Source organism: Drosophila busckii, chromosome 3L (genome assembly GCF_011750605.1).
Source record: "Drosophila busckii strain San Diego stock center, stock number 13000-0081.31 chromosome 3L, ASM1175060v1, whole genome shotgun sequence".
NCBI classification, from domain to species: Eukaryota; Metazoa; Arthropoda; class Insecta; order Diptera; family Drosophilidae; genus Drosophila; species Drosophila busckii.
The window spans coordinates 3665569-3678798 of NC_046606.1; the positions used below are offsets into that span (position 1 = coordinate 3665569).

General features: G+C 35.8%; 2 protein-coding genes and 1 long non-coding RNA gene across 3 annotated transcripts; 1 reads left to right on the plus strand and 2 right to left on the minus strand.

Annotated features, from left to right (window-relative positions):
* Positions 1–7: 7 nt before the first annotated feature.
* On the minus strand, positions 8–535 carry LOC108600206. The gene is made up of 3 exons (XR_001915182.2): positions 450–535; positions 279–395; positions 8–209 (listed from the first exon to the last, which is right to left on the minus strand). It is a non-coding gene; the product is annotated as an uncharacterized LOC108600206 (long non-coding RNA).
* A 302-nt stretch (positions 536–837) lies between these two features.
* Positions 838–2068, plus strand: LOC108600205 (cubilin homolog). The gene is made up of 2 exons (XM_017987621.1): positions 838–1689; positions 1864–2068. The coding sequence occupies exons 1-2, from the start codon at positions 1297–1299 to the stop codon at positions 1909–1911; spliced, it is 441 nt and encodes a 146-aa protein (XP_017843110.1). The 5' UTR covers positions 838–1296; the 3' UTR covers positions 1912–2068.
* A 6521-nt stretch (positions 2069–8589) lies between these two features.
* Positions 8590–13197, minus strand: LOC108599621. The gene is made up of 5 exons (XM_017986580.1): positions 12248–13197; positions 10733–11580; positions 10456–10674; positions 9609–10394; positions 8590–9545 (listed from the first exon to the last, which is right to left on the minus strand). Exons 1-5 carry the CDS (start codon positions 12405–12407, stop codon positions 8910–8912), a joined length of 2649 nt encoding a protein of 882 aa, XP_017842069.1. The 5' UTR covers positions 12408–13197; the 3' UTR covers positions 8590–8909.
* Between the last annotated feature and the right edge of the window lie 33 nt (positions 13198–13230).

The window sequence follows — 13230 nt, forward strand, 5'->3', positions numbered from 1 at the left end:
CTAGACCATTCATACATAAGTACATCGATATATGTACATATGCATATTTTTATTTTCAGTTAGTGAGCTCCTTACATTCCTTGTTTTTCTTTTTTACACAACTGTAAACCGTCCAATTTGGCAAAGTAATTTTACATTTAAGACATTTTGGACAGTGAGGACAGTCGGGACAATCGGGACAATCAGGACAATCTGGACATTGTGGGCATCTGCACAGTTATCAATTTGTCAACAATTAAATAACAGCATAAGCAATAGTATAAGTAAAATACACATACCTGTTATCATTATTTTGCTGGACTTGAATCGTATTATTATTGTATATACGATTTTCATTAAAATTCCCTTTCCTGAGTTTCGTTGTTGTTCGTTTTGTCGTAGTTGTCGTTGTGTGTCTAAATATATTTACATAGTTTTCTAAGCTCAACAAATTCTTCAATGCAACTTACACTACTCTTTGCGATTCAACTTCCCAGATATATGCCAAGAGCAAGAGAAATAATAATGTAGTAACGACTTTCATTTTCAATTAAATGACTGGAATTGACTCGAACTTTCTTATAACGCTAAACTATATATTGTCGCTAGCTTTAACTTGATTTCAATGTTCTGCTTTAATAAAAGGAACAAATTGAAATTTTACGATTATTGAAGGCTGCAATTTAATACATATTTAATAAATGCTGACACGTGGCTATATATACAACGCAAAATTTGGCTAACATAATTTTCAATTGGCTCGAATACAGTATTCGGTTTTCTTTAATTCTGTTAGCAGTATCTGTATCTTATTATCATATTTCATGATTTGCTTTCGTATCCATTTTTATTTAGCATTCAAATTTAGATTTTAATTTTCATTGTCGGCAATATATTTAGTTCAAATAACACATCAAATTGATTGCGGAGGGCAGTAAGATTGAGTTGGCGCAGCTGCGCGAGGACTCTGGCGAGTTGGAGTGCCTCTGGTTGTTGCGCAGAAGCAGCGACTATCTGCTGGAGGGCAACGCCAGCTTCAGCGACAGCTGCGAGCGTGAATATCTCAGCCTGCGCAGCGTTAACTCCGAGCATGAGCTATGGCGCCTCTGCCGCGACAATTTGCCACTCAATCTGACGCGGCTGCAGAGCTCACAGTACCGGCTGCTCTATCATGCGACGGACTACAAGGCAAGCGGCAGTCAGTTCCAGCTGCAGTTCACTCGCGCGCAAGCTCTCGCCGGACTGGGCAGCATTGTTGTGGTGCGGGATGCGCCAACGCCGCCGGTGCTGGTGGATGCGCGTAGCTATAGAGATAACATGGAGCTGTCGTGGGAGTTCCGCAGCAATGCACAGACTACCATGCGCCTGAAGTTCCTCGACAGATTCTTCATTGAGATGTCGCCAAACTGCAGCAACGATCAGCTGGAGGTGCTGCAGCTACAAAGTGTTGGCGTCTGGCAGCCACTGGCCACCTACTGTGGACGCGAACTGCCTGCGCCATTGCTGGTGCAAGCCCTAAAAATGCGCGTCGTTTTTCGCACCAATGCTAATGTAACCGCTGACGGATTCAAGTTTGTAGTGGAGCCCATCTGTGATATTCGACTAGAGGCTAAGGCCGAACTGCAACATGAGTTCAGAATCCATAGATTCCACAGAGATACTAACAACTGCAGCCTGGAGTTTTACACTCCCTCACAGCAACAGCTGCTGGTGAGCATTGATAACGACATTCCCTGCACCTTGGCATACTTTGAGCAGCACGGCGGAGAGCTGCAGCAGCCTGTACGCCACTGCGCGCCCTTTCGACTGCACGGCTATCACAGTCTGAAGCTGCGTGTGGTATTTCTGAAACATCAATATACATATGCATATTTTTATTTTCAGTTAGTGAGCTATTTACATTCCTTGTTTTTCTTTTTTACACAACTGTAAACCGCCCAATTTGGCAAAGTAATATTACATTGAATACATTTTGGACAGTGAGGACAGTCGGGACAATCGGGACAATCAGGACAATCGGGACATTGTGGGCAACTGCACAGTTATCAATTTGTCAACAATTAAATAACAGCATAAGCAAATAGTATAAGTAAAATACACATACCTGTTTTCATTTTTTAGCAGGAATTGAATCGTATTATTATTGCGTATACGATTTTCATTAATCATTCCTCTCCTGAGTTTCGTTGTTGTTCGTTTATGCGATTCAACTTCCAAGATATATGCCAAGAGCAAGAGAAATAATATTGTAATAACGACTTTCATTTTCAATTAAATGAATGGAATTGACTCGAACTTTCTTATAACGCTAAATTATATATTGTCGCTAGCTTAACTTGATTTCAATGTTCTGCTTTAATAAAAGGAACAAATTGAAATTTTACGATTATTGAAGGCTGCAATTTAATACATATTTAATAAATGCTGATACGCGGCTATATATACAACACAAAATTTGGCTAACATAATTTTCAATTGGCTCGAATACAGTATTCGGTTTTGTTTAATTCTGTTAGCAGTATCTGTATTTTATTATCATATTTCATGATTTGCTTTCGTATCCATTTTTATTTAGCATTCAAATTTAGATTTTAATTTTCATTGTCGACAATATATTTAGTTCAAATAACACATCAAATTGATTGCATTTGGATTATAATGCACTTCTCAAAGATCTTCACAAGATCTGTTTATCAGATTGACACAACTAGATATTTTCCAATGTAGCAAAGTGACGTTACATCTGGTACACACACACATGGGGCATGGATTACATGCAAAACAAGTGACACATGCTGGGCAAGCTGGGCAACTGTACAATTCATTTATTATTATTCCGATAAAAAGGTACTTATAATTAAAATTCACTTACCTGTTTTTATTAGAATACCCAAGCTTAAGAATGTTGGTATTATTAAGTATATTTGCATTGTCATTCGATTGGGCACGCCTACTTTTACGCATACTTCTATGCATACTTCTAGGCAGACCAAACGTATTAAACTTTTTGCAAGCTTCAACTTGCAATATATTTGCCAAAAGCCAGATGCATGATATTGCGATTAGGACATTCATTTTAGAAATAATAATTTGAATTGACGAACTCTTAAAAGTAATTTGCATAGCGCCCCTATTTACGGCTATATTTAATTGTTCTAGTTTAATATAAGGAACAAAAGGAAATTTGCACGGCTGAAAGCTGTGTAGTTTAGAAGTTTTTTAAGTGCATAGCCAGTTTATCCGATATTAGCATAATTCAAATTTAGATTTTAATTTTCATTGTCGACAATATATTTAGTTCAAATAACACATCAAATTGATTGCATTTGGATTATAATGCACTTCTCAAAGATCTTCACAAGATCTGTTTATCAGATTGACACAACTAGATATTTTCCAATTTGGCAAAGTGATATTACATCTGGTACACACTGGACACATGGGGCATGGATGACATGCAAGACAAGTGATACATGCTGGGCAAGCTGGGCAACTGTACAATTAATTTATTATTATTCCGATAAAAAGGTACTTATAATTAAAATTCACTTACCTGTTTTTATTAGAATACCCAAGCTTAAGAATGTTGGTATTATTAAGTATATTTACATTGTCATTTAAGTGGTGACGCCTACTTTTACGCATACTTCTACTCAGACCAAACCTATCAAGCTTTTTGCAAGCTTCAACTTGCAAGATATTTGCCAAAAGCCAGATGCATAATATTGCGATTAGGACTTTCATTTTAGATATAATAATTTGAATTGACGTACTCTTAAAAGTAATTTGCATAGCGCCCCTATTTACGGCTATATTTAATTGTTCTAGTTTAATATAAGGAACAAAAGGAAATTTGCACGGCTGAAAGCTGTGTAGTTTAGAAGTTTTTTAAGTGCATAGCCAGTTTATCCGATATTAGCATAATTCAAATTTAGATTTTAATTTTCATTGTCGACAATATATTTAGTTCAAATAACACATCAAATTGATTGCATTTGGATTATAATGCACTTCTCAAAGATCTTCACAAGATCTGTTTATCAGATTGACACAACTAGATATCTTCCAATTTGGCAAAGTGATATGACATGAGGAACACTGTGGACACATGGCGCATGGATGACATGCAAAACAAGCGGCACATGCTGGGCAAGCTGGGCAACTGTACAATTCATTTATTATTATTCCGATAAAAAGGTACTTATAATTAAAATTCACTCACCTGTTTTTATTAGAATACCCAAGCCTAATAAGGTTGGTATTATTAATTATATTTGTATTGTCATTCAAATAAGTACGCATACTTCTACGCATACTTCTAGGCAGACCAAACGTATTAAACTTTTTGCAAGCTTCAGCTTGCAATATATTTGGCAAAAGCCAGATGCATAATATTGCGATTAGGACTTTCATTTTAGAAATAATAATTTGAATTGACGTACTCTTAAAAGTAATTTGCATAGCGCCCCTATTTACGGCTTTACTTAATTGTTCTAGTTTAATAAAGGGAACAAAAGGAAATTTCACAGCTGAAAGCTGTATAATTTAAAAGTTGTTTATGTGCATAACCAGTTTATCCGATATTAGCATAATCACTGTACTTATTACGAATATATGTTATAGAATTTTTAACTATTATTAAGAACTAGGCATTTTATATATATAAAAGTATATAAAAGTATGTCTTAGCCATAAAAGAAAAACTAGCTTGGATACAAGAATCCGGGCTTATAGACGGGTTAGGAAAGCCATAAAAAGAACTTCAAAAAAAATAATCAATAAACTGGATTGTGGCCGTAACCAGCTGCATAACTTCTTAGATGATAAAAAAAATAAAGTAAGAATTCTGTAAACAAATGCAGTGATACAAAAATATAAAATGTATGCCAAGTCCGATTAACTTATTATAATAAACACAAAAAGCCACTAAATTAAATCGGCTACGGACCTAGCCTATTGCTAAACTATCCAATAAAATACCGTTTAGTCACATGTGTATTTTTTATTTCAACTCTCAACTATCATCACAAGCCGTGTTACGCTGTCTTACACAGAAATATGCACCCCAACCTGGCACATCGACCTCGCATGGCTCACACATATTACATGAAGGACATTTTGGACATCGCGGACATTTAGGACATCGCGGACATTTTGGACATCTTCATAGGTATTTATTTGTCACATAAGCAAAGTTACAGTATTAATCAATTGAGAAACACATACCTGTTTTTGTTCTTGCCCTTAACTTCAATCGTATTATTAGATACTACTACATTAGTATTCTCGTTGTCAGTTATCGTAAGGTCTCTTCTTGTTGGTGTGCATGCATCAGCCTTCCATAGGCTTGCCAAAAGCAAGATAAAAATGAATGAATGTGAAAGTCTTAACAGTATCATTATAATTTTACCAATGGTACAAAAGCCTCTTTTAAAGGTAACCTGAACAACGCGATTAGCTTCAGATAACTCGAAACGTTCTCCCTTAGGCAATGGTAGAAATTTAAATTTTACGGTTATCAAAAGGTAATATGAAATTGAAAAATATTATTGCTGTATAAACAAATTGCCTCTCGAGTAAAGTTAATAAAAAAAAAAAACTAATTATCGAGTTACGTATTTTGCATAATTGTTACACTTTGGATATTTATATTTTTTTCTATTATTCAGCCCATTATGTTTGTATACATATATACAAATAGGAAAAATATAATTATGTATAATAATAATATCAATAGGAGTAACTAAGATTATTTGGCGGCACGCAAAGATGTATAATTATGTAATCATAATCATAATAATATAGTATTGTTTGGCAGTAAAGAAAATGTATTATTATTTAAAAGTAATATGAATAGTATTATGTATAACAATGACGTAAAGTAATATATCGACTGACAAGCTAAGAGAGTTTAAATTTTTTGTAAACAAAAGATTAAATGGTAGTTACTGCAACAAATAAACAATTGATTGTTGGTTCTTTAAAATGAACGGCCGTGCAATATAAACTATTTCTTTAAGTATTTAGTGCAAACAAAATATTTGTACTGTGCTTATTAGCAATTAATTATAAATGAAATATTGTAAATATAGATGACTAAAGATAATTGCAACTAGCATAGTATCCAGATGGACTGCGAACAGTTGACTGTTGGTCTAGTCCAGCGGGGAAGCCTATTGCAGTAAGCACCGGGCACCGGATTACGTTGATGATGATGATCTTGTCCTCATTCTGCCCAATAACATTTTGTGCTATAAATTAAATAGAAAAATGTTAGAAATGTTTTTTTAAATATAAATATAAGATTCTTTTTGACTCATTCTGTTCCAGACGCAATGCATCGAATGGGTGTGACAGCCTGGACAGCATTCGATATATTTGTGTAGCTTGCTGTATCCTCTTCAGGTCTGCATATTGTTGATTATTGTTATTACTTAAGGTTTCTGTAATTATGTGTATAAGACTTCTTATATTCGTGTAGCTGAAAACTTGTAGACATTTTAAATATAACACAAGTGGTTTCGGTTTCAGGGGCTCAAAATGAATCAATCAAATATAGATTTTTATTTCCAGATTTTAGAGAAAATATATAATGTACGTATATTGTCTTGAGGTTGAGAAGAATACAATGGAATCTATTTTAATTTATAGTGTTATATTGATTTTGGGATTTTTGGTTCGTTTATCGTTTAAAAGTCTACACAATTACAATTTTGATATACATTTTTGTTTTTTTTTTCTTTTTTTGGACGTCGTCTCACAGTTCAAAACATTATGAAATGCATAGTAATGGTTCGAGTCTCTGCACTTGGGCGGCACATGTACATACGAAGTTAAAGGACTTGGGTCTGCGGCAAGTTTAGTTACGAGTTGACGCGTACTCTTTTAAAATGTTGTGCCCAAGACTCAAAATGTACTTAGAAATAGATTTGATGTGTTTTAATTTGATGTGTTGCTGCTGTAGTTAAAAGTTAATTTTTTGTAAAACGAGAACGTACATTGATTTCTATATAATATTGAAAGTATCTGTTTTTTTTTTTAGTTGCACATATTGGTAATTCAACATTAATTTGTTTCTATTGCGTTTTTAATACAATTTGCACTTTGATTAACAACAAATATATTTGCAAGTTACAATAATTATTTGGGATGAGTTGCCTGTTCTATTGATTATTGTTGTAGTTGTTGCAGTTAATGTTTACTGCTGTTTGTTGTTTGTGGCCACAAACAAATGCACAAAGAAATTGTAGAAAATGACTGATATAAGATAAAAGAGAATAGAAAATTAAATCATGACACTAAAACTTTATAAACTATATTGTTATTAATTTCATTGCACATTTGTCTGCTGCTCTGAACAGTTTACATGCATTGACTGTTCTTTTTTCAAATATAATGTTTTAATAATGAAATAGGAAATGAATATATGACTGCGTAAAATACAAAAATTAATATGGCTTTTCGAAAAGCTTTAAAAGTCAATGGTAAAATGCTTTAAAATTAAAAATTATTTTTCGATTCATTCAACGGTTCACCAATGTATTTGCTAAAGGCCAGTTTAAAGTTTAAAGCTTGGCGTTGTTGTTGGCATTTCGATCTTCAAGTTTAAAAATATTGCGATTGCATAATTAATTAAATTCGTTAAATTGTTGCAGCGTCACGAAAGGTTCTCACAGTTTTCATATTACTTTTATTTCTTATGGATATGCCTACTTTGGCTATTACCCCTTCCTGGATAAATGTTTGCTCTCTTTTTTTAAGCGCATTTTAGCTTAGGTTGTGTAATTTTTTGTGAGTTCGGGGCAATGGACAAGTTTTACGATTGTTGCATTGCTTGAATAATATATTAAAATTTCTTATAAAACTTGTTTGCATCATTTTTGTTTTGGTTTCTTTTAACAGTAATAGTAGTAGCTAGCCGTTTTGTTAAGATCACAATTGTGCTAAGAAATACTATATCACAATTAAATATTTACATTCATTATTATTAAGCATTCTCTTCGCGACTCCATACACTATATCAATATCAATTATATCATATGCTTTACATCTTAAAGAGTGGTTGGGTGGTGGGAACTGGGCAGCATTAGTGACCCTGTGAATTCCATGCAGTTGACTGCATTTTAGTTGTGCTTCCCTTATTGCCACAATAGTTAGTTATCATTAAATTGTTTTGTTCATATAAAAGGTTTATTGTTTTGAGGCACAATAAACGAATCTATATATACAACAAACTATTTCAAAAGTATAGAGTACAGAATTCCAAAAGCAGAAACGTTATGCTTGCATACGTTCAGCTCTATACATATCCTTGCTTCGATTCATTTCACTTCTTTTTTACTTTTACGTTAACTATTAAGTTTAATCTAAAAATACACAATGCACACGGCTGGGCTTGGAACTCGAATTAAAAAGATTTTAAGTTTCGCTCACTTTTTGGCTTACACGAGAAATAAAAATATGAAACTAAACCAAAATACCAAACAAATGTGTAATTTACAAGTACTAAAAAAAAATAATACAAATGCTATCTTTCTAAACTTTGCTATGCTTTCTGCTGCTCTTGCTGTTGCGTTTTTGTTTTTTACAGTTTGATTTTGATTTTGTAAAAATTATATATATAAAATTTTGGTTACGTGCGCTTGAGCGGAAGACTCACGTGTTATATGCTTATATCATAGCTTTCCTTTTTTTCATTTTTAGTTTGTATGAAAATTGTTATTTAAATACAAAATCCTTATACAATCATTGCCTGCCTATATACAAAATTTTGCACAATTCTTATACATGTCGACAACAGAGCGCCAGATCTTCAATCAAAATGCTTTCTATAAACTGGCCTTTAGCTTACAATGCGAAAAAACAGAGTATTTTAAATTTCAGAACTTATTGGGAAGAGAAATCTTTTCTTAAATGTTGCTTTCAATGATTTAGCAAAACACATTTGCAATAAAATTTTTGGTGAATGAAAAATTCGTCCACGAATTAATGTTGGGCGTAAAATTTAATGGCCCTTGTTGTTGCAACTGTTGCTGGTGTTGTTGCTCCTCTTGCTGTTGCTGTGAAGTGAGCGGCTGTTGAGACTGTGCGCGTTTTAATATGCGCAGATTGGTGCCCGATGACATGCGCTGTAGTTGTTTTGATAATTGGGCGTCTGGAGTCATGCTGCTCCTGTGGTTATTGTTGTTAGTGCCTGTTGTTGTTGCTGGCGTATTCAAGGTAACTGAAGCTGGCCGTGGACGTTGTTTTTGTTGCTCCGGATTACCTGTATTTTGTGCAGCCGCTGATGCTGCTTTGAGCATGGCAATTAAATCCATGCCAGTTGTTTTTGTTTGTTGTTGTTGCTGCTGCTGCTGTTGTTGTTGTTGTTGTTGTTGTTGATGTTGTTGTTGCTGCTGTTGCTGCTGTGCTTTGGGTCTGGTTAAGATGCTTTTTACAACCATTTGATTGCTTTGCTTATCACTTTGCGATTTTGCGCGTGATCGTTGCTGCTGCTTTTGAGCCTTAGCCGCCGCCTTCTGCTGCTGTTGCTTCTCCTTGCGTATCAAATCAAAAGAGCTGACAATCTGAAATTTTGAATTTTTCGCATTGAATAGGTTTGTAATTGTCGTTGCAGCTATTGTTGTTACCTTCTCATTGCTTGCCACTTGCTGCTGCTCATCGTTTTGGCTTTGGCTGTGAAACAATTGACGCTTGCTAGTTGCTGCAACCACATTTGTTGTTGGTGTTGGCGTCGTCTCTGTTATGGAGGCAATCGCTATTGTTGCTGTATTGCTGCCTGCAGCCAGCAACGCATTCATCAGCCTAATGCCGTTCATGTTGTTGTTGTTGCTATTACGCTTGCCATTGCTATTGCTAATGTTGCTTGCAGTGAGAGCCACAGCATTAGTACCAGCGCCCTTGCCATTGAGATTATTCAATTTAACACCATCCAAATCCCCCATTGACTTGTGCCGCTGGCGACGAATTGCTGCACGTGTTTCCTTCTTGATGCAGCTGCTTATTAGAACTAGGGGCGATGCTTCTGCATTTATGTGGTTGCCATTGTTGTTATTAGTCTTTGGACTCTGCTGTCCCGAGACCTTACGTCGACGTACCACTGGCCGCTCAATGCCGTTGCGTCGCTCGTTAACCCAATGCTTTAAACGCTTCACGAACGGTATGATCATGAAAAAGGAATTTGAGTTCTTGCCCAGTTTGGCTTTCGAAATAGCATCGTTCTTGTTGATCGGCAATGCATCAATGCAAAACCATTCACAGCTTCTAATCTCGTTGCGTGTGCGTGGCGCAAAATGCGTATTTAATGGTACATTACGCACTATATACAAGCGTGTAAGCTGATAATTAATCTGAGCCTCAATATAATCATCAGCATCAATGAGGTGCGTTATATCAAAGCCAGTCTCCTCATATACCTATGCAAATACAAAAAGTTTCATTTGCGTCAAAGTTTAGTCACTCGATGTGTTTACTTACTTCTCTGGTAGCACAATGTGCGGGGTCTTCGGTTTCGTTGATTTTACCCTTGGGAAAGCCCCAAGAGTTGCGAGCAAAGTATGATTGCACCAGCAAACACTGATTGAGATCCTCCGATACAAGTATGGCGCCATATGTGGGCACTGACGATTTATAACTCTTCCACTCTGTCAAGATTTGATCCACAGTGCCAAAATGCTTGTTCAAAAAGGGAATGTGCTGCACAAGGATTCGAAATTATTTAAACGGCGTTATTAACTTGCTATAAACAACTTACCTGAAATATCTGCATGGCAAATTGCTTGATGCCAACAATGGGCAGCTTGCGTTTTTGTTTTAGTTGTTGCGGCGTTACTTGATCTCCATCTTCGGGCGCACAGAAAAAGTCCAAGTAGAACCAATGGGCCAGCTCAATTTGGAAACAAATGCGTATTAAATTGTTGAGCTCGATGTCCGGCACATTGATGATAAAACGACTTGCCAGATCGTCGAGTATATCGGACGGAATTTTCGATTTCTCTGGCAATTTAATGCTGGACGCCTTAATAGTGTCTACTGTTGCTACTGCTGCTGCTGTTGTTGTTGCTGAGAGCGCCTTTGTCGTATCTTCGATGGAGGAATAGGAGCTGCCATAGCTATTGGCCGTCGATGAGTTGGTCGATGTGCTTGAATTGGTCGATGATATGGATGAGTTAAGACGTTGTTTTTGTGCGCTATTTGCATATTGTTGTTGATAGTGCTGTTGTTGTAGTTGCTGCTGCTGTGGCTGGTGTTGCTGCTGCAGCTTTTGTACTGTAATCTTATCAATGGCAATGGGCGCGCTGCAGCTTGTAGGCGTGGCATCATTATTAAATGCTGCTGTCGTTGTTGCTGTTGTAAATACCGCGCCTGTTTTTAGTAATTGATTTAATACATCTTTTTCAGCTTCGTTATCAATGATTAGCATTGATTGTTGTTGTTTTATTGCTGCTGCTGTTGTCGCTTTCAGCTTAGCTGCTGACATTTGTTGATAAGACAACGCACTATCATTGCTCTGGCCATTATTAATGTTGTTGATGTTGCTGTTATTGTTTATATTAAGCACCTTGCTCAGCGTCAGCGATGCGAGTAACGTCAAATTGTCGACTTTAAGAATAAATATAGAAATAAATTATTATTAAATATATACAAATTATATATGTGAACACAAAATTTTATAAAACTATTATTTACACATCCCATTACCCTACAAAAAGTAAAGCAAACGACCTTCAAGTGCTTCTTTTCAGCTTTTAAAGGCTGCTGTATACATATGTATGTATATTCTTTTTTTTTTTTTTAATAATAATACCAGCTGAGACAATGATCCATCAGTGCGCAACAATAACAAATACTATTTACACACACACAATTTGTTGTTGCTACAGCTATTATTTTTATAATTTTTTTTTGGCCTCGACAAATTGGCCGTGTGGGTTGGAAAGGGGGCAGCTGTGTGGGCCTCAGTTCAGCGACCTCACGTTGAGACTTGCAGGCGACTGCATTGAAACAACAACTACGCGTGTGGAAAACTACTGAAACAGAGATAAAAATATAGCAAAAACAATACATAAGCGCTGCTGAGCGTGTGTGTTTAGAAAGAGTAGGCAGATGAAGAGAGGCAGAGGGAGAGGGAGAGAAGTCGAGGTGATTGCTGAATTGTTCGTGCAATTGCCAAGAGCTTTTATTACAACATTTGTGCATGCTTAGCTTTTATTATTGTTGAACTTATCGTTTAAATAGTTTAGTTTGTTTGCGTATTCGCTTTATTTACCGTTATCATTTTGATTATTGTTGTTTTTTGTTGTTGTAGTTACTACTGCTGCTGCTGCAGTGGAGCGCCTCTGTCGTTGCTTCTGCTGTGACGTCGACGACGTGGATACAACGGCGGCAGTTGCGACAACGGCGTTATTAAGTAATGGGGCAATTTCCATAATATTTCGAATATTTCGTTTTTAAATGTGTTATTTTTTTTAATTATTATTATTATTATTAGGTATTATACTTTCACAGTTATTGTTGAAAAATGTTAAAATTTTGTTATGTTTTCGTGATCCACGCTTATTTCATGCTCAGTCTTCCTGGTCGCTTATATACTCTTGCTTTTTGTCACGTAGGTTTACAATACCGTGGATCGCGTTTTTGTTGTTCTTGCTTTAGCTGTAAATATGGCCGCCAGTTGATGAAAACTGCCGTTGCTCGCTTTTGTCGCACAAATTTCAATTTCCAATGTAATTGTTGTACTCGATGGTTTTTTTTGTTGTTAAAATTAGAGTTATATGCATATCTTTCGCTTGTATTTTTGTAACCAACATTATTTGATTTTCTGTTGTTGTAAGCCATCCACAACCGTGTCTCCGCTACTCTCCACTCGACATGCGTACGCACACGAATCAAACTTGTTTTTTTCTCACGTATGTATGTATGTACTTTCTAAAAAAAAAATTGAGGCTGCCTATTTGTATGTGCGAGTATGTGTGTGTGTGTGCGTGTGTGTTTTTGCGTCACTTGTTTTATTTGGTTCGAAATGGCTGTGCTCGCTTTTATTCTTATGCATTCGTAACATGTAATTATTTATTGAAACGTTGCACTTAAATTTAACAATTTTCTTGCACTATTTTATAGCTTTTTTCACTCTTGGAAAAAATTTTTCCTCGTCGCACTTTAGTTACTTGATATCGGATATCGAGCGGAAGTTATCTAATATCGGTTTCGTCCGGTTCGTCCGATGTAGAGTTCGTGGGACATCGGCTGCTA